At 32.5% G+C, this 25,827-nt stretch overlaps 1 protein-coding gene across 1 annotated transcript; it reads right to left on the bottom strand.

The window, feature by feature from the left end:
- Positions 1-23,123: 23,123 nt before the first annotated feature.
- On the bottom strand, positions 23,124-25,477 carry LOC115975039. The gene is made up of 5 exons (XM_031095675.1): positions 24,998-25,477; positions 24,399-24,476; positions 24,179-24,278; positions 23,863-23,996; positions 23,124-23,744 (listed from the first exon to the last, which is right to left on the bottom strand). The coding sequence occupies exons 1-5, from the start codon at positions 25,337-25,339 to the stop codon at positions 23,520-23,522; spliced, it is 879 nt and encodes a 292-aa protein (XP_030951535.1). The 5' UTR covers positions 25,340-25,477; the 3' UTR covers positions 23,124-23,519.
- Between the last annotated feature and the right edge of the window lie 350 nt (positions 25,478-25,827).

Raw genomic sequence — 25,827 nt, 5'->3', positions numbered from 1 at the left:
AAACAAAACCCACAACCCATAACCCACCACTACACCACCACGACTCACCACGCCTCACCACGCCCCACCCACCACATACCCACAACCACCATGCCTCAAACCCACCATGACTTCCCACGCCCCACATTGAAAAACACACACAGTTGTTGAGCAAAACCCAAATCAACCAAGTAAATCACAACAAATCTAAAACCCAAACCCAAAACCCACTCCCACACAAATCAAAATCCCACTACCCACTATCACTGAATACCTACATCCACTGCCACCATCGTGCCACATCATAGACCACAAACCCACTCCGCCACCACTGCCACACAACCCACACTGCCGCCACAGGGAAGATGACGTCGTATTGGAGGACCCACGCCTACCTCTGCCACTACTATCACCACACGAGGTTTTGGGTTTGAGAAAAATGGGGGTTTTGGGTTTGAGGAGAGGAGAGAGCAGCTATAGAACAAAAACAAGAGAGAGAAAAGAAGACAGAGAATGTTCTGAAGAGAGAGAGAAGATGAGACAATGAGGAGAGAGAAAGTGGCATATATTTATTGGTGAGAATAAAAAATTATTATTTTGTTTTACAATGCTGCTACGGTAACATCGTAAATTTACGATGGTACTGTAGTAGTATTGCAAATTTTTTTGCAATTCTAAGCTTTTATAAGTTCGGGATGGTGGAGGTTTTTAAGAGACAAATGCTAAATAGAGGCAACATAGCATTTAGCATTCCTATTGTGAAGGCTCTAAAATAAGTAAAATTTTAAAAAATTGTATAGAAGCAAATATCTAAAAGCTAGCTAGCTAGGTGCTCCAAAAGAAATGGTGGCCTACCCTTTCAATGAACATTTGCAAGTGAAATTTCCGTGGCCTTTGTTTCACAGCAATCCTTAATAGAATCACCGTAGCCTTGCTAACATTTGCCACCAAAGAAGCCAAATCCAAAAGTCCCCGATTGACTTGAGGTTGTGCCGTAATCAAGCTCTTCGAAAAAACCACTGAGGCTTTCACGGCCACCATTGGTTTCCTCCTACAATTCTCAGAAACTCCCTTCTCTCCATCAAACCCCGCCTTGTTTAGACACCTCACAGAGAAAGAAGAGGAAGAAGAAGTAGAAGAAGGAAGACCAAGACCCAATGGCCTAGTCGTACGTAACAATCTAGTGGTTGCCATTAATTAGTTGTAATGTTACTACTTTGGAGTTTCAAGGTGTTTGGTTGGTCATGTAGGCTTGGTTAATTTATACCATGCAATGTGAAAGGTAGAAAACAAACAAGAGACTATAGAACAAAGAAGATTGGCAGCATATATATTAGCTGGGATTGTCGGGACATGGGTGACCTTTTGTTTACGACTTTCGTTTTTTTCTTGGAGATGTGGGTTTTCGGTTTTGAACAGTGGCGGCTCTGTTCGTTTTTGAATAGTGACGGTTCTAGGAAATTTTTCTATGGGGTCATTAAGAAACTTAAATTAAACAAAAAATTAATTAAAAAAAAAGAACTTGAATATATTGAATTATCGAAAAAAAAACACGCAAACACATGAAATTTTACAATTTCCTTATATGAGTTTTTATATTTTGAAATCATCTTATGATAGTTTTTTATATGTTTTCATTATCTATTATCAATGTAAGTATGACCATTTTTTTTTTTTGTTAAGTTTGTATAATATTTTAGTTTTTATGCAACTGTGGTTATATATTTGTCAATTTTTTTTATAAAAATATTTTAAACTAAATGAAAAAACTCAACTCTACTTGCACTATATAATTATTAACTCACACAATCACACTCATCAATACATAAATAATACACTAAGTTGTTGTTTGATTGTGGGATAAGCTGATATGTGATCAGGTGTGCAAAATTTAAAACAAGGTATAAAAAATATTTTTAAGAGTAAATTAAATTAATAAAGCAATATTTAATATATATATATATATATAATTTTTTTTTTTCAAGTCAGGGGTTCATTTGAACTAGACATGGCAAAACGGGTCAAAATTTTCTGACCCAACTCGACCCGACCAGAAAAATACCTGACCCGAACCCGATTTTTTTTACTCGAAGCAAAAACGGGTTGACCCATGACCCGACCCAGGTTTTTTGCAGGTCAACCCAACCCGACCCACGACCCGAACACGAACCATTTTTTTAAAAAAATTTTTATTTGGTAAAAAAAAAAAAGAGTAAAATTAAGACAATATTAGTTTAATTGTTTATTGTGAGCTTTAAGGAAACAATTGATACATTTACATAACTGCATGCAAATTAATTGAAAGATAAATGCATGTGGTTGAGTATTCTGTAATGAGTAAAGATTTTTAGATATCAAATAGCAAAGTACATGCCAAGATAATCTGTAGAGTTAAAAATATAGATTTAAAATTGTAGACATATGTGAGAAACATTCACAAGTGTGAAAATAGTGAAGCCAAAGTATCAAATTAGCATAAATTATGAATGCTTAGACCTATTTTTTAACAATTTATGCTCAAAATAAATGGTTTTTCAAAGTAAATTATGATATTTCCTAGAGTATGTGTTGCTTAACAATGATATGATATTCATAAAAAAGATTATGTATAAATAAGTAAGCAATCAAATTTTAATGTATATCTTAAATTGAAATAGAGTGTCAACCACAATTGATAATAGATTATAAAATTAATTTTCAAGATTGTAAATTTCTTATATGTTTTTATTCTTTATCAAATGAGTTATCCAATAAATCATTTGTAATTTTGTTTTATGTTTTGGGATGTTGATATTGTGTAGAAATAAAACTTGTGTATTTGTTTTACTTATCTTTGTGTTATTTTGTTTTAGATAACAATGTTAGGATTTGTATAATTTTAAAATTATTGAATAAGTATTAATAAGTTAACTGAGTTCATTCTTGATATAATTTGTGAATTTAAAATAATGCATTTTACATTAAGTAATTTGTTGCATAACTTTCCAAATAGCAAATATACGTTGTTTTCTTTATAAAAATAAAAATTAAAAAAAAAATTTCATGTGAAAAATACGGGTCAACCCGACCCAACCCACAACCCGATTGGCCCAAACCCGCTTTCAACCCGCTTAAAATGACCCGTTTTTAACCCGTGACCCGTAAATCAATTGACCCAATCCGAATCCGACCCGATCCGTCCGTTTTGTCATGTCTAATTTGAACCCCCTGCAATGTATGTGAAGCTGCCCCTGGGTTTTTTTTTTTTTTTTTTCTTTTTTGGGATTTGGGCCGCCCCTGGTTTTGAATCAAAGACATTTCCGAGTGTTTTGATTTGAACGAACCAAAATCAAAACCAAATTCTCATGGCTCTCAACTCTCACGTCACTTTTTTTACATGCGTGTGGGTCCGTTTTGCTTGTGAGCCGCACACGTATCTATCGGGGAACTTTTACTGAGAGTTATTCTCCACCATCTGCTTGAGAAAATTTGAAGGTCAGACAAAGTTTATTGGAATATTTGAGAATTGTGAACGTAAAGAAGTGAAGCGTTTATTAACCTTTATTGGGGCGTTCGTCATCAGCAAGAAGATACAAGAGTAGAATTAGGAACAGTATTGGGTTCTCCATTGTCAATAATTGGAACCGTTTATTAACCTTTAGCGACTCTTAGGCCCATTTCTCCTTTTAGAATTTGAACTGGTTGGTACCTACAATGTGCAGCCCAACGTCTTAAACGTTTGTAACGTGGCAAAAGCTAGCGCCGCGGAAATTACTACTAGTAGGTGTAGGTTTGTCAAATACATATTACTATTTTCATTTTTCATCCCCAAATATCAAGATGGAAAAAGAAAATAATAAATGATTTTATGAACTCTTTTATAAACAGTTGATATGATAAGTAATTATTGGTTAATAAAAAAAATGATATTAATAATGAACCTTTTTTTTAAAGAAACTATTAATGATGAACTTAAATGAGAACAAGTAAAAATTTACCACATCAATAATTTGTGATTATACTTTATAGCATTACTCGGGTATATAATAAATTGGTTAAGTTCAAGTTACACTTAGTGTAACTTTAAGCAATATTACACCACTCAATATTTTTTAATTGGATGCAAATTTTGACAAATCCACCCTTATATTACATTATCTTCATATATTCTCCATACTTGCAAAATTTCAAGGTGATAAAAAATTAATAGTTATATCGTAAATCAATTGTTTAAATTCAAGTTTTTATAGTTTAAAACAATGCATAAAAGATGAGTTTATGGATCAAATGGTAAATAACATCCAATTAACATAAAAACTAGCCGATATCCCATGTGATGCGCGGTGCATTTTGATAAATTTTGTAAGAAATTATTTATAACATATTGATTTCATGAATATCATTATTGTTAGTCACACTTAATCTATGAGGTTTTCTTCTAAAACTAAATTCTGACTAAATACATTGGGGGGGAAAATTCCTTTAATTCATGCAACCAAGAAATGTCACCAGATCATAATGAAATTGTCACCTACAAACCTGTTGGTTCCTAGGTGTCTTTCTTGTATTATTTATGTTTTATATATCAATTAGCTATAAAAACTTCTAAAATTTCATGATACAACAATAAGAAAAAAAAAATGTCATAGTGATGCAATAATATCACAATTTAACCTCCAAATTTTAATTGAACTAAAAGTAGCCAAAAATAGATTCTTACCAAGTATACGCATCATAAAGAAAACCAAAAATATAAATTGGCACATAATATGAAAAAATAAGCCTAAATAAATTACAATGCTACATAAGTAAAACCGTATACATAAAATCTAAACAAAATATTTAAGACGAATGTAATATTTTGAAAATCAACATACCTCTTAGAAAGAAAAACAAAGATGTTGTGAGGAAATTATGGATGTTTAATTTTTAAGTCCAATGGAAATGGGAATTTATATTGGACAAACGTGGAGACAAATAATATTTGCTCAATTCATTGAATTCGACTCTTGCAATTCTGCATTGAAGTTAGTCTTATGCAGAAATTTGAATTTTTTTTTTGATTCTTACATTTCCCATGACTTTTTAGATCTATCCGTATCAATTTAAAGCATGTCTTTGACTTTTATTCCTACATTTCTCATGACTTTTTAAATCAATCCGTATCAATTCAAAGTATGTAAAGTTATAAATGTAGAAGTCTAAATGAGAAGGATGTCATACAATGTGCCACTTGGCAAAACCTCATGCTTCCCACATGAGGTCTTTGCTTTTATATATATATTGAATGAATATTGAATTAAACTGATGTGGAGACAAATAATATTTGCCAAATTCATTGAATTTGACTCTTGCAATTTTGCATTGAAGTTAGTCTTATGTAGAAAATTGAAAAGTTTTCTTAATTCTTACCTTTCCCATGACTTTTTAGATCCATCTGTATCAATTCAAAGCATGTAAAGTTATAAATGTATACAAATTCTTTGAATTTTATTCCTACATTTCCCATGACTTTTTAAATCCATCCATATCAGAACCTCATGCTTGCCACATAAGGTCTTTGCTTTTATATATATATTGAATGAATATTGAATTGAATTGATGTGGAGACAAATAATATTTGCCAAATTCATTGAATTCGACTTTTGCAATTCTGCATTGAAGTTAGTCTTATGTAGAAAATTGAAAAGTTTTTTTGATTCCTACCTTTCCCATGACTTTTTAGATCTATTCGTATTAATTCAAAGCATGTAAAGTTATAAATGTATACAAATTCTTTGAATTTTATTCCTACATTTCCCATGACTTTTTAAATCCATCCGTATCAATTCAAAGCATGTAAAGTTATAAATGTATACAAATTCTTTGAATTTTATCCATACATTGAAATAAATGCATTTGCCATTACTTAATAGTTTGACATAAATGCTAAATTTAGATGAGGCGGAATCCTAAATAAGAAGGATGTTATACAATGTGCCACTTGACAAAACCTCATGCTTTTTCCCACATGAGATCTCTGCTTTTGTATATACTAGCTTATAACCTGTGCAAATGCATGAGATTTTTATAACCCGTACACTTCTTTTTTTATATAACATCATCAAAAGTAAATAATACTTCATCATAACAATATATATTAACATAATTTGAATAACGGGAAAAAATTAAACTTACAGTAGAAGAAAAACAAAAGCCTTTCTTCATAACATCATAAAAATTTAGAGTCATAGCTCAAAATAACATTTATAATCCTAAAATAAACCAAAATTCAAATAGTTTAACCCTTTGTTTATGGACTTCATGCTTTCTTTGTTAAAAGTCTTTATGGGTCTAATGTTGTAAGCAACCAAACCATTGAGGATCTTTTTGCATACCTGGACATATCAGAAGATTCAGAACAAAATGTTAATGTTAAATTGATTCCAAATGAAGATCATATACAAATGTGAAATTAGTTCTGCCATCTAAAATCTAGATCACATGAATGAGTGTTAGATAGCTCTTATCATTTCTTTTTTCCTTTAAACATGTCTAATAAAAATTCCTAAATCAAAATTTTACTTATAAAACAAAATCCAATAAAAAAACATAGGAAAGTATCTATTAGAATATAATCATATTTTTCTTATCTTTTGATAAGGTGTTGCCGAATTTCCATGGAAGATTAGAGAGTAAAAAAAAGAAAAATTTGGTAAAAACCCAAGTAGAATATACTAAAATTGATAAGGGTAATGTATATGTATGTTCAACTGTTTACTTATTGTAAGGCGTCTACCTACTACCATAAAAAATTTTAATAATAAAAAAAAATTTGTAAATCATTTGTGGTAATGATGTAATACAAAGGAGAATTAAATGACTTCAACAATTTTTGTATCAATCAACAATCTAAGAGAAAATTCAGCCAATGTCAGTTGGAGAATTCATTTGGGCATTTATACTATTGTAAATTTCACCATGAGCTTAAGAAAAAAACAATCATTTTTATGGTAAGTATTAAATGTAGTTTGTACTCGTTTTCTTGCCCACTAAAAGGAGGTATTTGAAAGAAAATTCAGAAAATGCATAACTAGAAGTCTAGTGAAAAAATTAAATTAAAAACCTTCATTGTCTCCAATCTGACAAATAGTAAATTATCATATTTTAAATTCCCCAAATTTTATAAGATCGAAAAAAGAAAAAAGAAAAAAGAAAAGAGAAACAAAGTAACAAAAATGATGAAAATGTGAAGTCAAGGCTTGGAAGTTTGGGTGTGTGTGTGGGAAATATGAATGGAAGTTCCTCTAATAGGTAGAAACTAAAATTTATGCTTCATTGCTATTTACAGGCTGCAACATATGTAAGGTTTGACCACACTTTTAACTATTTATAAGATGCAAATGCCCCATAGTTACAAAAAAGCAATAAACAAATTTGTTGTTACAAAAAATGTTGAATTCATGCAATTAACCTATATTGATGCAACTGATTTCCAAAACTTTTTTTCAAATGAATAGGATGCACAAATATATATAATTTCTTAGTAAACTGAAACACTAGCCAAAGCCCTAAAATGGTCATATCATCCGCAACAAAAAATGTCTCAACACCCAAACACAAATCCACAACTACCCAAAGTTTACCAACCACAAACCAACATAAATTCATTGGAAAAATGTTTGAAATATTAATAATAAATAGAGAAAACTCATCTTATATAAGACTATAACTGGCATAAGTAATGTTTGGGATTATTGGGAAGAGAAAAAGCCAAGAGATGGGGAGAGTGTGGTAGGAGGCGGTGTTGGGTTTTGTGGAGCTTAGTTTTGTTTGATCTGGTTTGATGACCCGACCTAACCTGACCCAAATAATGTTGCATGGTTTTAATGGGAGATTTTCTGAGGTTTAGTCCATGGAGTGGAAGCTTCGGCTTGTTAGCCCAAGCCGAAGCACAAGATGTAGAAAACGCAATTTTGTGATTAGGGTTTGTTGTTGTCGTTCTTGAGAGATTGAAAACACTGTAGCCGCACTTTGTATTTTTTTTCCCTGATAATAGTGAAATCCCTGCAACTTCGTGAATGTAGGCAAATTGCTGAATCACGTAAATATTTTCTTGTGTGTGTGATTGTTTTTATTTGGCATGTGTTTTTCTCTATTTTTTTTTTTTTTTTTTTTCTCACAGGTTAGGAATTTCAGGTTAATTCCTTACAACTGGTATCAGAGCCTAGGGTTAGATTTGAGTGGGATCAATGGCAGAGGAAGCAGAAAAGGCGTCTGGAATAGAAAATTTTGATGGCACAGACTTCGCGTATTGGAGGATACAGATTGAAGATTATCTCTATGGGAGGAAATTGCATCTGCCACTTTTAGGGACAAAACCTAAGACTATGAAGGCTGAGGAATGTGCTCTTCTTGACAGACAGGTACTGGGAGTTATCAGGTTAACTCTGTCTAGGTCTGTTGCATACAATGTTGTAAAAGTAAAAACCACAACAGATCTGATGAAGGCTTTTTCTGGTGTGTATGAAAAGCTGTCAACAAACAACAAGATGTATCTGATGAAAAAACTGTTCAATTTGAAGATGGCGGAGAATGCATCAATAGCACAACATCTGAACAAATTTAACACTATTACAAATCAATTGTCGTCTATAGAAATTGATTTTGATGATGAGATCCATGCATTGATCGTTTTGGCTTCTTTGCCAAACAGTTGGGAGGCAATGAGAATGGCAGTAACCAATTCTACAAGAAAGGAAAAGTTCAAGTACAATAATATACGAGATTTAATTCTAGCTGAGGAGATTCGCAGAAGAGATGTAGGCGAAATCTTAAGATCTGGTTTTGCCCTAAACTTTGAGACAAGAGGAAGAGGCAATGACAGAAATTCAAATCGAGATAGATCAAAATCCAGAAATTCTAATCGGAATAGAAGTAAATCTAGATCAGGCCAACAAGTACAATGCTGGAACTGTGGGAAAACATGTCACTTTAGGAGGCAATATAAAAGTCTTAAGAAGAAGAATGAAGATGATTCTACAAATGCTGTAACAGAAAAGGTACAAGATGCATTACTTCTTGCAGTAGACAGTTCACTTGATGATTGGGTTTTGGACTCAAGAGTTTCGTTTCATACCACTCCATACAGAGATATCATACAGAATTATGTTGCAGGTGATTTTGGTAAGGTGTATTTGGCTGATGGTTCAATCTTAGATGTTGTAGGTATAGGAGACGTTTGGATATTGTTGCCCAATGGATCTGTTTGGTTACTGGAGAAGGTTTGACATATTCTTGACCTGAGTAGGAATCTGATTTCTGTTAGACAACTTGATGATGAAAGACATGCAATACTATTTATTGGTGGTACTTGAAAGGTTACAAAAGGAGCTAGGTTTGACAATTGCAGTTACTGATACAAGTATTAATACAAGCCTATGGCATCGCAAACTTGGTCACATGAGTGAGAAATGGATGAAGATGTTGTTGTCTAGAGGAAAACTACCAGAATTGAAGTCCTTTGATTTTGATATGTGTGAAAGTTGCATCTTAGGAAAGAAGAAAAAGGTGAGCTTCTTGAAAACGGATAGGACACCGAAGGCTGAAAAATTGGAATTAGTACACACTGATTTGTGGGAACCTTCTCCGGTTGCATTCCTTGGAGGTTCAAGGTACTACATCACTTTTATTGATGATTCAAGTAAAAAGGTATGGGTTTATTTTCTAAAAAATATATCTGATGTATTTGAAACTTTTAAGAAGTGGAAGGTTATGGTTGAGACAGAAATAGGTTTGAAAGTAAAATGTTTGAGGTCAGATAATGGAGGAGAGTACATAGATGGAGGGTTAATTAGGATGGAGAAGACCATTCATGGGACACCACAGCAAAATGGTGTGACTGAGCGCATGAACAAAACTCTCAATGAGCATGCCAGGAGTATGAGGTTGCATGTTGGATTACTAAAAACTTTCTGGGCTGATGCTGTTAGCACTGCAGCTTACCTGATAAACCGAGGACCATCAGTTCCCATGGAGTTCAAACTTCCTGAGGAGGTTTGGAGTGGTAAAGAGGTAAAGTTTTCACATTTAAAAGTTTTTGGTTGTGTTTCTTATGTTCATATTGATTCTGATACTCGTAGTAAACTTGATGCAAAGTCTAAAATATGTTTTTTCATTTGTTATGGTGATGAGAAATTTGACTATAAGTTTTGGGATGAACAAAAGAGGAAAATTATCAGAAGTAGAAATGTGATATTTAATGAACAGGTTATGTACAAGGACATGTCAACTGTAGTGTTAGATGTTACAAAGATAGATCAAAAGAAATCTGAGTTTGTCAACTTAAATGAATTGACTGAAAGTACTGTTTAGAAAAGGGGTGAAGAAGATAAGGAGATTGTAGATTCACAGGTAGATTAGAGTACACCTGTAATTGAAGTCCGCAGATCTTCCAGGAACATTAGACCTCCACAACATTATTCACCCGCTCTAAATTATCTCCTATTGACTGATGGTGGTGAGCCAGAGTGTTATGATGAAGCCTTGCAAGATGAGAATTCAAGCAAGTGGAAGTTAGCCATGAAGGATGAGATAGATTCCTTGTTGGGGAATCAGACATGGGAATTGACTGAATTGCCAGTAGGAAAGAAGGTTTTGCATAACAAGTGGGTATATAGAATAAAGAATGAGCATGATGGTAGCAAACGTTATAAGGTTAGATTAGTTGTTAAAGAGTTTCAGCAGAAGGAGGGCATTGATTACACAGAGATATTTTCTCCAGTTATGAAGATGTCAACAATCAGACTGGTACTGGGAATGGTGGTTGCAGAAAACTTACATCTTGAGCAGTTAGATGTGAAGATGGCATTCCTTCATGGTGACTTGGAGGAAGACCTTTACATGATTCAACCAGAAGGGTTCATTGCTCAAGGATAAGAGAATCTAGTCTGCAAACTGAGAAAGAGTTTGTATGGCCTAAAACAAGCTCCTAGACAGTGGTACAAGAAATTTGACAGTTTTATGCATAGAATTGGGTTCAAGAGATGTGAAGCTGAACATTGTTGCTATGTTTAGTCTTTTGATAATTCTTATATCATATTACTGTTGTATGTGGATGGTATGCTTATTGCATGGTCTAGCATTGAAGAGATTAATAATCTGAAGAAGTAATTGTCCAAACAGTTTGCAATGAAGGATTTAAGAGTTGCAAAGCAAATCCTTGGTATGAGAATTATTAGAGACAAGGCTAATGGTACCTTGAAGCTTTCACAATTAGAGTATGTGAAGAAAGTTCTCAGCAGATTCAACATGAATGGAGCTAAACCAATGAGCACACCCTTGGATAGTCATTTCAAACTAAGCAAAGAACAGTCACCGAAGACAGAAGAAGAAAGGGACTATATGAGCAAGGTGTCCTATGCCTCAGCTATTGGTAGCTTGATGTATACTATGGTGTGTACAAGGCCAAACATTACACATGCAGTGGGGGTTGTGAGTAGATTCATGAGTAGGCCTGGAAAGCAGCATTAGGAGGTAGTCAAGTGGATTCTGAGATATCTGAAGGGTTTATCAGATACATGTCTTTACTTCACAGGTGCAAGTTTGAAACTGCAGGGTTATGTAGATGTTGATTTTGTTGGTGATATTGATAGTAGAAAGAGTACTGCTGGGTTTGTTTTTACTCTAGGTGGTATAGCTATATCATGGGCTTCAAATTTACAAAAGATTGTCACTTTGTTTACTACAAAAGCTGAGTATGTTGTAGCAACTGAAGCTGGAAAGGAGATGATTTGGCTACATGGTTTCTTAGATGAATTGGGTAAGAAGCAAGAGATGGGTTTTCTACATAGTGATAGTCAGAGTGCAATCTTTTTTGCCAAAAATTTGGCTTTTCATTCAAAGTCGAAGCATATACAGACAAAATACTACTTTATCCGTTACCTTGTTGAAGATAAGCTGGTAATACTTGAGAAGATTTGTGGATCTAAGAACCCAGCAGAGATGTTGACTAAGGGTGTTACTATTGAGAAGCTGAAACTATGTGCAGTTTCAGTTGGCTTTCTAGCTTGAGGACAGGAGGATGAGTTGCAAGGATAAGGGATTGTGTTTTGGAGGATTGCGGTTGATGTTGGTGATTGAAATAGTCTCCAAGTGGGAGATTTGTTGGGCTTTGTGGAGTTTAGTTTTGTTTGATCCGGTTTGATGACCCAACCCAACCCAAATAATGTTGCGTGGTTTTTAATGGGAGATTTTCTGAGGCTTAGTCCATAGAGTGGAGGCTTAGGCCTGTTAGCCCAAGCTGGAGCGCAAGATGTAGAAAACCCAATTTTGTGATTAGGGTTTGTTGTTGTCGTTCTTGAGAGACTGAAAACACTGTAGCCGCACTTTGTATTTTTTACCTGATAATAATGAAATCCTTACAATTCCGTGGATGTAGACAAATTGTCGAACCACGTAAATATTGTCTTGTGTTGTGTGATTGTTTTTCTTTGGCATGTGTTTTTCTCTATTTTTTTTTTTTTTTTTTTTCTCACAGGTTGGGAATTTCGAGTTAATTCCCTACAGGCGGTCTTAAGATCTCTCTCTCTCTCTCTCTCTCTCTCTCTCTCTCTCTCTCTCTCTCTCTCTCTCTCTCTCTGTGCCTTATGGGGTTTCTCTTTGTAATTTTGGCAGTATGAAGGTGGTAGGAAATTGGTTATTGGCTGAAGGTTGGGTCTACAATGGTGGTGGCATTACATCCATAACTATCTCAAATAATATCATGGTCCCTTTGGCAGCCAAGACTTTCACAACTTCAAAGCTGTTAGGAAATACAATTTCCTGGCTCATTGGAATTCAACTAGATATGCCAATAAGCTTAAGGAACAAATAAACAATAATTATTAGAATAATATTGTACCTGTTCTATAGAAAAGAAGTACATGAATAGAGCATTTTTGCAATTTTTTTAATGTAAACTATCAAAAAATTTTGATTAAGACCTTTGAATGTATTCTACAGTGTGAAACTTAAAGAATAAGAGGTGTCCCCCAACCAAACATGGTTTACTAAATGAATTACATGCAAAACCTGTCAACTTAATAGCAACCACACTCATTGTTTTGTTAATGAAAATTCACACACCAGCAACCATAAAGCTACAACAACAAAATACATTGTCTGCAACAAAAGTTTAAAGTACCTAACCCTGGTAATTATGAAGATAGGTGGGAGGCAATAAAAATTTGATAGAAAAAAAAAAAAAGAACGAAACAATAACCTTTTTGTAACTCTTCAGTCATTGTTCTTATATGATAGTTACAAGCTTCTCTCTCTGCACATGTTCACAAAAACTTTTACCTTAGGTCTTAAAACTTTCATTTGAAGTTCATAACTCTAAATTTTGTTTACAATATATTAACTTATAAGTTATAACACTATTTTCTCAGACCCGAAAAAATAAAACAGAAACTGCCATATAATAACTTGCAGATCACCTATAACAAAACTTAACTACATTGACTTGCTAAACAAAATTACAAACAACCATACAACTGTAATTTTCTTTTGGTCTTCATATAATAACTTTGGAATATTGTTTGTCATACGTTAGAACAGAAAAGGCATCAGACTCTCTCTCGGTCTCTTTCAATTTAACCTTTTCTTTTTTCTTTTCTTTTTTTGCTTTAAACTGTGTGCACAGTAAATGGATAAATTTGAAAGCCCTCAAATAGTGCAACATGCGGTATTTTAGAACTTTTAAATTGGAGAAATGCTAGAATTTTAAGGGGTGTTTTTTCCTATGTGTTGCAACAACCTTGCTTAATGAGTTCATGCTTCATCTCTAAATCTTGTAGGTCCAAATTAAGTTGTCAACCCAAATTAAGTTGTCAACAACCATACTTTTGAACATTGCGTTTAATCTCATAATTTCTTCACCTACAATAGAATGTTAATAATTCAATAGTCGAAATAACAAAAGGCTTAGAAAGAGTATTTGGCTATTGAGGATCACACTACACACCCACTTAAACCACTGAAAGTAGAATCCCAGGATAGTTGTTCTAATTTTTCCTCTTTTTAACACACTGGATTTGCACTTCACTTTTGATCATCAAGGCAAAAAAAAAAAAAAAAAAAAAAAAAAAAAAGCAATGTTGCAGTGCATATAATTTTCATGTGACATTGACAGACTTTGTGAAAAATTAGGAGGCTGAGAAAGCATTGGTTTCATAAGTAATCTAGCTTCTTTTATATAAAGACATGCCTCCCACATAATGCAAAGACCAAATAACGTGCAGAGAAAAGGCACCACTGACATTAAATTAGTAAATAAGATTCAGTTAACCAACTCCAAAATGCAACCACCGCAAAATAGGTTCCAAAAAAATAACAAATAGCTATATAGTGTCATAAATACAATTGATCTACTTACAGAAGAGGATTCTTTTGCACACAGAAATAACCATTGACTAAAATGCATTGGAGAAATGAACAAACAAAATCTGAAATTACTAAAGGATCAAACCTCATCCAATCAACCAAAACTAAATCAAGAACAAAAAAAAGAGTCAAGTAGGTATCTAACTGGAAAATAGTGTTCATGAAAAATACTAATTTTACACCAAATAAAAATTTTATTTTTTGTAATAGGTGCAAATTTTTAAACTTGTCAAAAATTGATTTTACATAAAATATTAATAAGTTGTAGAATCTTACATGTTTTCTCAAGGTTGTTCAGCACCATCTTATCTTGTCATCTTGCTCTAGTATGCTCCTAAGTCAAATTGAATACCTCCAACTCAAGCCTCATCACATCCATCAATGATATTCTACATATTCCCATAGGCAACTCTCATACCTACATAATACTCAACAAAGACTAGAAAACTTAATTAAAAATTCCAAAAAAAGAAGAAGCTACTTCTTTTTATTTCTCCCCAAATCTTATAATTTTGTGGTTCTATTAGGCAAAGTTAGAAAACCTAAGAATGAAAATTTATAACACTAAATGAGGAAATTAACAGAGATGAAAAAAAAATTACAGCAACTAAACTAATTTATGAAATTTACAAATGACAAATTTCTCTAATGAGTCCAAATAGAAATTCTCCATCAAATGAATAATACCCTACATTCTTCCTCACACCTACACTGAAATTAGAGTTTAGAAGCAAATGATGACTGGGCATATATATATATATTTTTTTTTCAAAAGCCTTAAAATTTTTGTTTTTGATAAGTGAGTCACATTAAGAATATTGATGAAGATATATACATTAATCAAATTAATAAAAGAAATTCTTGTATTTATTTTCCTCAAGAAACAAAGTAGAAACAGATATTGACTCATAAGACATAACATAGATGATTCTGATATAATTGAAGATTGAGAGGCAGGATTTTTTGCTAAAAATAGGAAGGGCAAAGTCTAGTCAAGTTTTGTAATGCCATCAATAACCGGTGGTAATTGTTTTCATTACTAAATTCTTAATCAAATTGTAAAGTAATAGCATCTTCAGCTGCAAAACATTATTTTAGGACTTCTACAATTGAATGTTGCACATATAACTACAACACAATGCTACAAATGCCAAAAGGATTTCACTTTCCACCAAACAGAAAGAATGCCTTTGTTACCAAAGAGTTGTAGGGATGTTATATCCTAAATATTAATTACAAAGGTAGGTGTCAATTATACAGAGGATTCGAGGAATAACACTAACAACTTAAACAATCTTTTTTTTTAGTCCACGTACTCATCTATGAATTTCTCGTATGGAGCTATACCATCTACCTAAAGTTTAATGTAAACAATGTGTGTGTTTTCTTTAAGCAGCATTCATATTCCTTTAGTTATCTAATCAAAAGTTTCAAAAGTGTGAACTTATATAAAGCATTGAGTTTAATGCTAGAATTAAATGAATTCAAAATTTAGAGGCAGACAAAAAAAAATCTAACAAAAAAACTGCCCCAAAAAAAAAAAAAAACCAAATCTAACCAAAATACAATAATCAACAAAACATAAATCAATTCAAATTTCAAGGGCAAACGCAAAATAGTACAAATCTAACAAAAATCAACCAACAAAAAAAAAAAAAAAAAAAAAACACAAAACACAAAACACAAAACAAAATCTAACAAAAATCAGCCCAAAAAAAAAAAAAAAATCTGACCAACACGATAATCGACAAAACAGAACTCAAGAAATTGAAAAAATAAATAAATGGGAGATTAGGGTAACAGGTGGCCAAACCTTTAACCTTGATTGAGTAATTCCTTTTGTAGAAAACCCAATGGCTTTATCTGGAATAGAAAATTAGTATTTTGCGATTGGACAAAAAGACTGAATAAAAAGGAAAGATTAATTAGGAAGATGGAATATAATTATACAAACAACAGCGAATGGTATAGAAAGAATAATAAGGCACAAACTATGTAAGATCGGAAATTAAGAATGGAACCTTTCTTGTTACAGGGAAGGAGTAGAAAAGTGGGAGAAGATGGAATTGTAGGTGACAATTTTTTTCTTTTTTTCTTGAGAAACAAATACAATGAATTTTGTAAATGATTGCCCAAAAGTAAACCAATCCAATTCAAGCCAATACTAACGCAAAAATAATTTAAAATGTAAAAAACAAACAACTAGCCAAATTGCCTATCAGAAGCATGCTAATGGAAGCCTAACTCAAAACCAAATCTAACTATAACTAAATCTAAACCAATCCAACCAAGAAATTCAAACCTAAATCATATTTAATCCCCAGATTTGAAAACGAAAAGGAAAAAAAAAAAAAAAAACTTTACCAATTACAGTATATGGCTTGTCTCTGTATGCCTTACGGACTCTAACTGGTGCATGCTGTTCTGGAAGGAAAACCCTAAAATAAGATTGAAGAAGGAAAATAAATGTTAGAAACGGAAATAACCAATGATTTCAATCTTGCAATCTCAATGATTTAGTGAATCTCTATGATTTAGTGATTTCTTTAATCTAAAAAAAAAAAAAAAGGCAAATATCTAGAATTGAGGAAACAAACATTTTGATAGAAAACCCAAAAGCCCAAAACAAAAGCAAATATCTAAAATTGAGGAAACAAACCCAAAAAAAAAAAAAAAACTTTTTAGAGTTTTGAGATGCGTACGAAACAACCTTTCACAATTTAATAGGTAATGTGCATTAAGAATTCTAGAACAAAACAAAAGATCGATCAATAATTTTATCAAACAAATTGTGTATTAAAAATTAAGTTTTTTGTCTAATACATTCAGATTTAAAATAATCCAAGGTGAATTTTGACTTTTAACCACAGTAAATCAAGGGCAAAATCCCTAATGTTACCACCAAAATATAGAGGGACAATTTGAAACCAAAGCATCTAAAGAAAGAAAATCAACCCATTTAATTTATTTTTTTTTAAAAGGGGTAAAAGAAGAACCCTAGAAAACTAAGTAAGGGGAACTACCGGTTATGAATTCAAAAACATAGATATATTGAAGATTTAAGATTCTAATTCGAATAGGAAAAACAATGGTGAGGAGTCTCTCTAAAACGTATTTTGGGTTTTATTCTAACGCAATGTTTTAGGTTTCAGTTTTTAGATGTGTTTTAGCAAAACCGTGTAACTTTTGACATTATAATTGTAAACGTGGCAAGTTTTTAAGGGGGCTTTTTTCCTATATAACAGCACCTCCTTAATTGCAAGAAAAAGCTTCTGCTATTACATATAGTATATAATATTGATTGGCATGAATATTAAGAATATATAGAACATGTAATTCAACAGTGAGATTTTCAAATTATTAATTTTATAACAAGTTATTGAGTGGTATAACATTACTTAGAGTTACATTAGGTATAACTTGAATTCAACCCATAATAAATATATCTTGTGCTCACAAACATTTTGTGTAAACCAAAAAAAAATATTACTAAGTTCCCAAATAGTTTCTAGAGACTCCATGTTAATGTTATTCCTACCGAACTCTATATAAAATTTGTCCCCTAGTCGTTATTGTATTCACATCCAGGATTTTGTTCCTTTCTGAGCCCAAGTTTGCGGGGAAATTTTGACGAAAGCGCTGCTTGATAGACCCAGTAGCTAATGAAAGCCGGCCAGGCCTAAATTGAAAATGGACTAATGAAGTATTTAACTTTTCCTATATGCTATGCTATGAGCTTCAGTTTCCATACATATATCCTTTTGGGCAAGGATCTGCTACAAACTAAGTTGCAGCAACTCCTATAAACTAAGTTGCAGTAACTCTTGTAAAAATGCATATATATTAATGTCTCCTACAAAAAATGCATATGTATAAATGCCTCAGACACATGTCCAAATTTATATTTAAATGAAAATTTCCTTGTTAAGATTAAATTTTTCATCAAATGACCACTTGACATATGTGCATTTTACAGGAGTTGTTGTAATTTAATTTGCAGCAAATTTTTGCCTATCCTTTTTATACCATAATATATGCATCAGGAAATTCATTAACACAAACTTCTTAAGTCTTTTATTTTTTCCCAGCACGCAAGTAAAATAAAATTAGAGTGGAAAAAGAACCAAGTCATTTAAGAGTCCAATTTTGAACCTCCTCTAGGAGACGAAATACTGATGAATCCTATACGGCTTCAGTTAAAAACATAAGTTACAAAACACGCCAGGTTACTTTTAAGTTGTAAATTTTCCCACATGTACACCATCCATTAATAATCTATAGCGGCTTCACAAAGGCTACTTGCAAGTTGAAACATGCCTTGCTTGCATTAAATTAAATCAGCAAGCACCAGCGATTCCTACAAATCCCTTTTAGAGCAGCAACATTTTTCAGCTTAATTTTCAGTACCATTGTTGCCAAGAAACATTTTATTCATAAGTTATTCAAAAATTAAAACAGAGTCATTGCTTAAAAATGATATCAGCACATCACAAAAAACTCTTCCCGAATATAATAGCTTAGGCTGCGTTTGGCTCCATGTAAATGAATTTCCGAGCATAAAATAATTTCAGGGGAAAATATTTTACGAAAAGGAAAATATTTTCAAATGTTTGTTTTGGGTTCTAGGAAATACACTGAAAAAGTATTTTCAGCATTTGGTCATGCATGTAAAAGCATTTTTCCAGAAAATATTTTCCTACGTTTGGGCCCCCAAAGTAAAACATTTCAGGAAAATGCCAAAAAAAAATTTCTATAAACATAATTGGGCATCTCAAAATACCTATACACATCATATATGTATGTCCATTAATTCCAATCACAAAAAAGATGAATATTTATACACATCCAAGTTTTACATAACAATGACAGAGGTACCCAAATACAAAAATCACAGCCCTAACACAACTTTCATGGTCATTCACCCAAGTTTAGATGTGCCATTTTGGCATTTTATAGAGCTCATCATCGGGCAAGACCTGAGATGCCACTACGTTTTGCATTCTTGCATTCAACTTTCCAATCTTCATTGCATGATTCTGTTGCTCAATTGCGATATCTAATTGATATTTCAATAAATCGTATTTAACGTCTCCTATGCTGGAACTATCTTCAGTTGAAGGAGTATTGGATGAAGAACCTTGTTGCACATTCCCACCTTCAATCTGCCAAAACTTCATAAAAGCAAGTTTTACTTCCAATTTATGCTTAAACGCTTTGTGGTCTGCCCTAGAATATTGATGGACTTGGGCACGGGCTTCTTCCCATGTGTCGTACACCCTAGGCACATTGGAGGAGAGTTGGGGTAGGCGATGGTGGTGGGTGACCGAACTGTGAAGGCGAAGAGAGAGAGAGAGAGAGAGGACAAAAGAGAAGAGAACGGTGGACAGAGACAAGTACTTATTTTATTTTCCTCTGTGTGTGTGTGTGTGTGTGTTTTTTTTTTTTTTTCGACAACACAATGTCATTTTTTCTTTGGGGGCAGAGAGAGAGAGAGAGAGAGAAAGAGAGAGGGGAGGAGAAAAAAGTGTGGGATTTTAATGGCAAGTTTGCAACAAGTAATCCAAGGTTTAAATTAAAATGAAACTAAAATTTCAAGAGAATTCATATAAAGAAAGAGAAGGGGCTTACGTATTATTGATAATTTATGGAAGGTAATCAGTATAAGAAATTATAGGAACTTCCTCCATCCAAGTACAAAAAGGAGAAAAATTATAAGCTGCCCGTGACAGACTATGAGCTACTTTATTCATACATACACGACACACATGCATCATATCATATTATATACTTACTATATAATAAAAATTGGGCTTAGAAGTCATGGTTGCGCCAAGCAGCTACGGTCACTAATTAGTAAATTAATTTTATATTATTTGTTAGGATATATTTCCTCAAATTAAAGGATAATATTTAACAATCGTTTAATTTAGATAAAACTTTGTTATTTAAATTTCAACAGATTTAAATTCTATTCAAACTTCTTCTCAAAAAAAAAAAAAAAAAAAAATTTAACTAAAATTCTATTATAAAAAAATTATAAACTTAAGCTCTTGTTTGGGAGGAAAAGAAATTGAATAAAAATGAATGAAAAAAATAATTTTAAAATATTCTTTTATTCCCTTATTTCGGAGTTTTAATGGAATGAATAATATAAAGTTTATTCCCTTGTTTAGGAGTTTAAGTGAAGAGGGAATGAAACATGTAGGAAGGAATACTCAATTACTCATTCCTCTTTATTCATTCAAATTTTCAAATTTTCATTCTCTCTGAAATTGGAAGAAATTGGAGGAAATAGAATTAGATTTAATGAATTTATTACTAAAACTTCCAAAATACCCTTATATATTTAGTCGTTTATTTTAAAATAGGGGTCAAAATGATTTCATTAATTTTTCTCTATATTACTCCCAAACAAAGTTACTTACCTTTTCCAATTCCATTCCTTTATCCCAAACAAAGATCCCAAACAACAACCTACATTTTCTTTCTAAAATTAAAAAAAAAATTAAAAATTAAAAAAAAAAAAACCAAATTTTGAATTCTATTCCAACTAAAAGTCTATTATCAATATTTTAAGAATAACTAATTAGTAAATTAATTTTATACATTTAAATTTCAACGAATTTAAATTCTGTTTAAACTAAAAGTCTATTATAAAAAAATTCTAAACTTAAATCTCTTACAACAACTTATGTTTTCTTTTTATATTATAAAATAATTAAAAAAAAAAAAAAAAAAAACCCTTTTCACTTCCACTGTAACTAAAAGTCTATTATCAACATTTTAAGAACAATTAATTAGTAAATTAGTTTTATATTATTTGTTATGATATATTTCCTCAAATTAAGGGATAATATTTAACAAATGTTTGATTTAAATATAAAATTAAAAGTCTATCATTAAAATTTTCTAATTAAACTTAAATTCCACACAACTCATGTTTTTGGTTTTGTTTTTTTCTTCAAGTTACATCTTATTAATTTAATATTTTATTAGAATATTAAACAACAAGACTCTTGACTAAGAGTACTTGCATCCATAAATGTAAAATAGTGCAAAATAGAAAAAGTGTTGAGATATGCACATTTTGACCAAAAAAATACCCATAGCAGTAGGTGTAAAATTGTGCATAAATGTACAAATGCTATAGTAATTCTGCATATATGCATGGTTACTGTAGCTCGTGCATATAATATTTTAATATTTTTTTGGTAGTGTTGGGTAAGTGAAAGAGAGGGGTAGTGAGTGAGGAAATAATAAAAAATTGTAAAAGAAAGAATATTTTATTGAATAAATATGTAGAATAGATAGGCTGATATGTGTGTTTTGTAAAAATGGGTGTATAAAATAGAAAAAGTAAGTTTTTAGTGTAAAATAAAAGGAAACTCTTACATTTACTGATACAGTTGCTCTAAAGAATAAGATTTAACAATAATTTAATTTAAATAAAACTTTATTATCTAAGTCATCCCTATAATTAAATTCCACACAATACAACTTGTTGTATTTTTTTTCTTTTCTTTTTTTTTTCAAAATGCAACTTATGCTCATGTTTTAATCTAATAAATCTAGTTTATTTATTGTTATTTAATTCTGAATTTGTGTACAGGATATTATGCTAAAAAAAGTTTATTATAAAGAAACAAAACAATGGACACTTGTTTAAGTTCTTGGTTCTTTTGTGTAAGTTTTAAATTATTTTAGTCTCACTAATTAATTTTATTTATGATATATTTTCTCAAATTAAGGGATAATATTTAAATACTCTTTAATTTAGGTAAAAATTTATAATTTAAATTTCAACAAATTTAAATTTTATTAAAATTAAAAGTCTATTATAAAATCCACTCAAATAAAAATCTATTATAAAAAAAATTCTAAACTTAAATCCCAAATAACAACCCAAGAGAAGAGAAAAAAAAACATGTGGGGCCCAATAATTTATGGGCCAGGCCCACTTGCTCATGGGGAGTCCAAAGGCCCAAGCCGAAAAAGGTGATGGCCCGAGCTCAAAAATATAAGGCAAAAATGGCCCGGAGACGCAGCCGAGGACAGTCTAGTCCTCGGCAGACCCGAAGCTCCATTGAGAAGAGGGGTAAAAAAGAGATATAGGAACAAATTTGTAAGGAGATCTAAAATATCTTGGGGGAAGTTATCCTTACTACCCTTCCCAGATAAGACTCTGCACCTGACAGAGCCGTATTCTTCAGTTTTATCAACCATCCCCAACAATTCTGGGATTGGACTGATGGGACAAATGTCAGTCTTGTAAAGGTTGACCCTACACGTGGACGAAGGACAGCGAACACAGGCTGGTATAAAAGAAGAAGTAAGTGAATCTGGTAAGAGAGGCTCATCCCACCTCCAAAAAAGAAAGACTACATGGGTGAGAACACCTCAACAACACCTGACTTCACCGAAAAAGCCCATCGTTAGGTAACCGGGGTAAGACCTTAATGGTCCTCGGATCAAGTCCGAGGAGTCCCATCCCATAGGGTGCGACGCCGTAAGGCTTAAATGTTCAAGCCCAACTCCTTTTTCTACATGAATTCCTCCAAAACCAAGACCGGGCACCGCCCCGTGACCAACGGCTAGTTTTTCAAGCCCACTCTCTACAAATCATATTGTGAAGGATCTTTTATGTGCGAGCCCAACATCATTATTGGGCCGCAAAAGAATTGTGTCCTTACAAAACACATTTTGATTTCTACTCTAAGACGTAACTTGAAACAACTTTAAAAATAAATAAAAGACTAATAATATATTTACTTTTCTTTTTTTTTTTCTTGAATTAATAACATATTTACTTTTCCATTGAAATGAATGGTACAATATAATGGCATCATGCGCATTATTCACGTTCATGGCATATCTCGCTATTACTTAGAAAATAAATAAGAATGGGCTATTACACGAATAAATTAAACACTTGTTCAAGAAGATCAAAGGTTGACGGCTGTCAGTGATGGGACCTTTTACGGTTGGGAACTACAATATCGATCTGTAAAGGGCTTCGAGACACTCTTCTATGCTTCTTCCTCTGTGTATGTATAATCTTACATAACTCTCATAAACGCAGGGATTCCCTGCTTTCTCTAGCTATAACATTTCCTTTTGAGGCCTGTAATATATTGACCCATGTATGAACTCCTATTGCTTTACCAATCTTCCATAGTACTTCCGACAGAGAGTTTAGAGAGAAGGTAGATGCAAGCCGAACAAATAAACACAGACCCGGCAAAACATGCAAGATCCAACCCCGTAACCACAGGTACACTCTTTAGCTTGTCCAACACTCCCACTTGAAGTATCATCATCACAGCATGGCCGATTTTCGATTTGGCTTGAGAAACTGATTGCATCCCAACCCATGTTGGTATTGACTGAAATAAGATACAGAAATCATGTAATTAATTGAAGTCACAAACACATTGACTAAGGACATATTAATATATATATATATATATATATATTACTTTGAAATTGTTCTGATAAGTTTACCTTCAAATAGAAGAGTCCAAAGAAGTTTGATCCCGAAAGCCCTGACCCCTTTTCTTTCATTGTCTTTGTTCCAACAAACATGACGTACAAGCCCATCCCGAAAATAAGCATGGCGGTTCCTACTAGGAACATGTCTGCAAGAATGATAAACTGATAAACATATAGCTCAACAATATATAGAACCGCACAGAACAAGTAAAATAGTAAATATGAAATATTTGTGTTATTATTATTATTATTATTATTATTATTTTGTCTAATTCAAACTATTAAATGGATTCTTGATTATGCATGTGTATAATATTGAGAGAGATACCTATGGCTTCAATAAGTAGCTGCATCACATGTCCTTGATCTGACTTATGTGACAACGCATGGAAGTATTGGAGATATGCCTCTAGTATGGTAAAACAACCCTGCATGCAATTTATAATGTCTTTGTCATTATTGGAAAGAAAAATATACGTATAAAAGAAAGAAAACAATAACAAAGTCACAGTCCTAAACTTTTGCTGGAAAAAGAAATAAGCCGTTACCTCAAGGAAACATAACCCTGAACCAAGTAAAGTTCCCGCAACAGCAAATAATGTAAAGAATCGACAATCAATTATAGCCTGCGCATTAACCCAAAACAAAGAAGGAAACAAAAAATTTAGGACTTCAATGTTTTGTGAAATATACAAGCTAAATATTCTGTTAATGAAAAACAAGCAGTCCTCGGAAATTTCAATTATCACCTAACTTGAACCTGCTTAGATTCATCAATATTAGATATCCATGAATTTTTTATGACCCCATGATTAAGCTTGATACTTCATCGTGAACAAGTAACCCACAAATGAATAATTACAAAACAGGTACATGAGGGTGAGTTTAGACTTTGGATGCAATTTTTCACTAACTGATTATTTGCTGAAAGTTGAGTAAAAGTATAATTATATATGAGTGAGTTTTTTTTTTTTTTTTTTTTTTTCAATAGTTGAAAATTTGAACATAAATATTTTCATTGAAAACACTAAAAAATATCAGTTAAATTACAATTTCATGGCTAAAATAAGTGAGATTTTAAAAACCGTATAGAATCAAATATCTAAAAGCTAGCTAAGTAGGTGCTCCAAAAGAAAAAGTGGCCTACCCTTTCAATGAACATTTGCAAGTGAAATTTCCGTGGCCTTTGTTTCACAGCAATCCTTAATAGAATCATCGTAGCCTTGCTAACATTTGCCACCAAAGAAGCCAAATCCAAAAGTCCCCGATTGACTTGAGGTTGTGCCGTAATCAAGCTCTTCGAAAAAGCCACTGAGGCTTTCACGGCCACCATTGGTTTCCTCCTACAATTCTCAGAAACTCTCTTCTCTCCATCAAACCCCACCTTGTTTAGACACCTCACAGAGAAAGAAGAGGAAGAAGAAGAAGTAGAAGAAGGAAGACCAAGACCCAATGGCCTAGTCGTACGTAATAATCTAGTGGTTGCCATTAATTGTTCTTTGTTGGTGTAGTAGAGTAGTAGTAATGTTACTACTTTGGAGTTTCAAGGTGTTTGGTTGGTCATGTAGGCTTGGTTGATTTATACTATGCAATGTAGAAGGTAGAAAACAAACAAGAGACTATGGTACAAAGAAGATTCGCGGCATATATATTAGCTGGGATTGTCGGGACATGGGTGGCCATTTCTTTAGGACTTTCGTTTTTTCTTGGAGATGTGGGTTTTAGGTTTTGAATCAAAGACATTTCCGAGTGTTCTGATTTGAACGAACCAAAATCAAAACCAAACTCTCACGATTCTCAACTCTCATGTGACGTTATTTACATGCGTGTGGGTCCGTTTTGCTTGTGAGTCGCACACGTATCTATCGGAGAACTTTCACTGAGAGTTATTCTCCACCGTATGCTTGAGAAAATTTGAAGGCCAAACAAAGTTTATTGGAATATTTGAATGTGTCCGTGACTTTAACGTAAAGAAGT

The sequence above is a fragment of the Quercus lobata genome, chromosome 2 (assembly GCF_001633185.2).
Source record: "Quercus lobata isolate SW786 chromosome 2, ValleyOak3.0 Primary Assembly, whole genome shotgun sequence".
Classification (NCBI taxonomy): domain Eukaryota; kingdom Viridiplantae; phylum Streptophyta; class Magnoliopsida; order Fagales; family Fagaceae; genus Quercus; species Quercus lobata.
Note: the sequence above shows the minus strand (reverse complement) of the source record. Positions and strands in the feature narration are given on the sequence as shown.

Excerpts from the sequence above, each read along its gene's own strand:
- LOC115975039 (XM_031095675.1), bottom strand. The coding sequence starts at position 25,339 with ATGGCAACCACTAGATTATTACGTACGACTAGGCCATTGGGTCTTGGT. Across the intron at positions 24,477-24,997 it reads TGCAAATGTTCATTGAAAGG|GCTATAATTGATTGTCGATT; the intron begins GTAGGCCACTTT and ends GTTAATGCGCAG. Across the intron at positions 23,745-23,862 it reads TTGGACTCTTCTATTTGAAG|TCAATACCAACATGGGTTGG; the intron begins GTAAACTTATCA and ends ATCTTATTTCAG.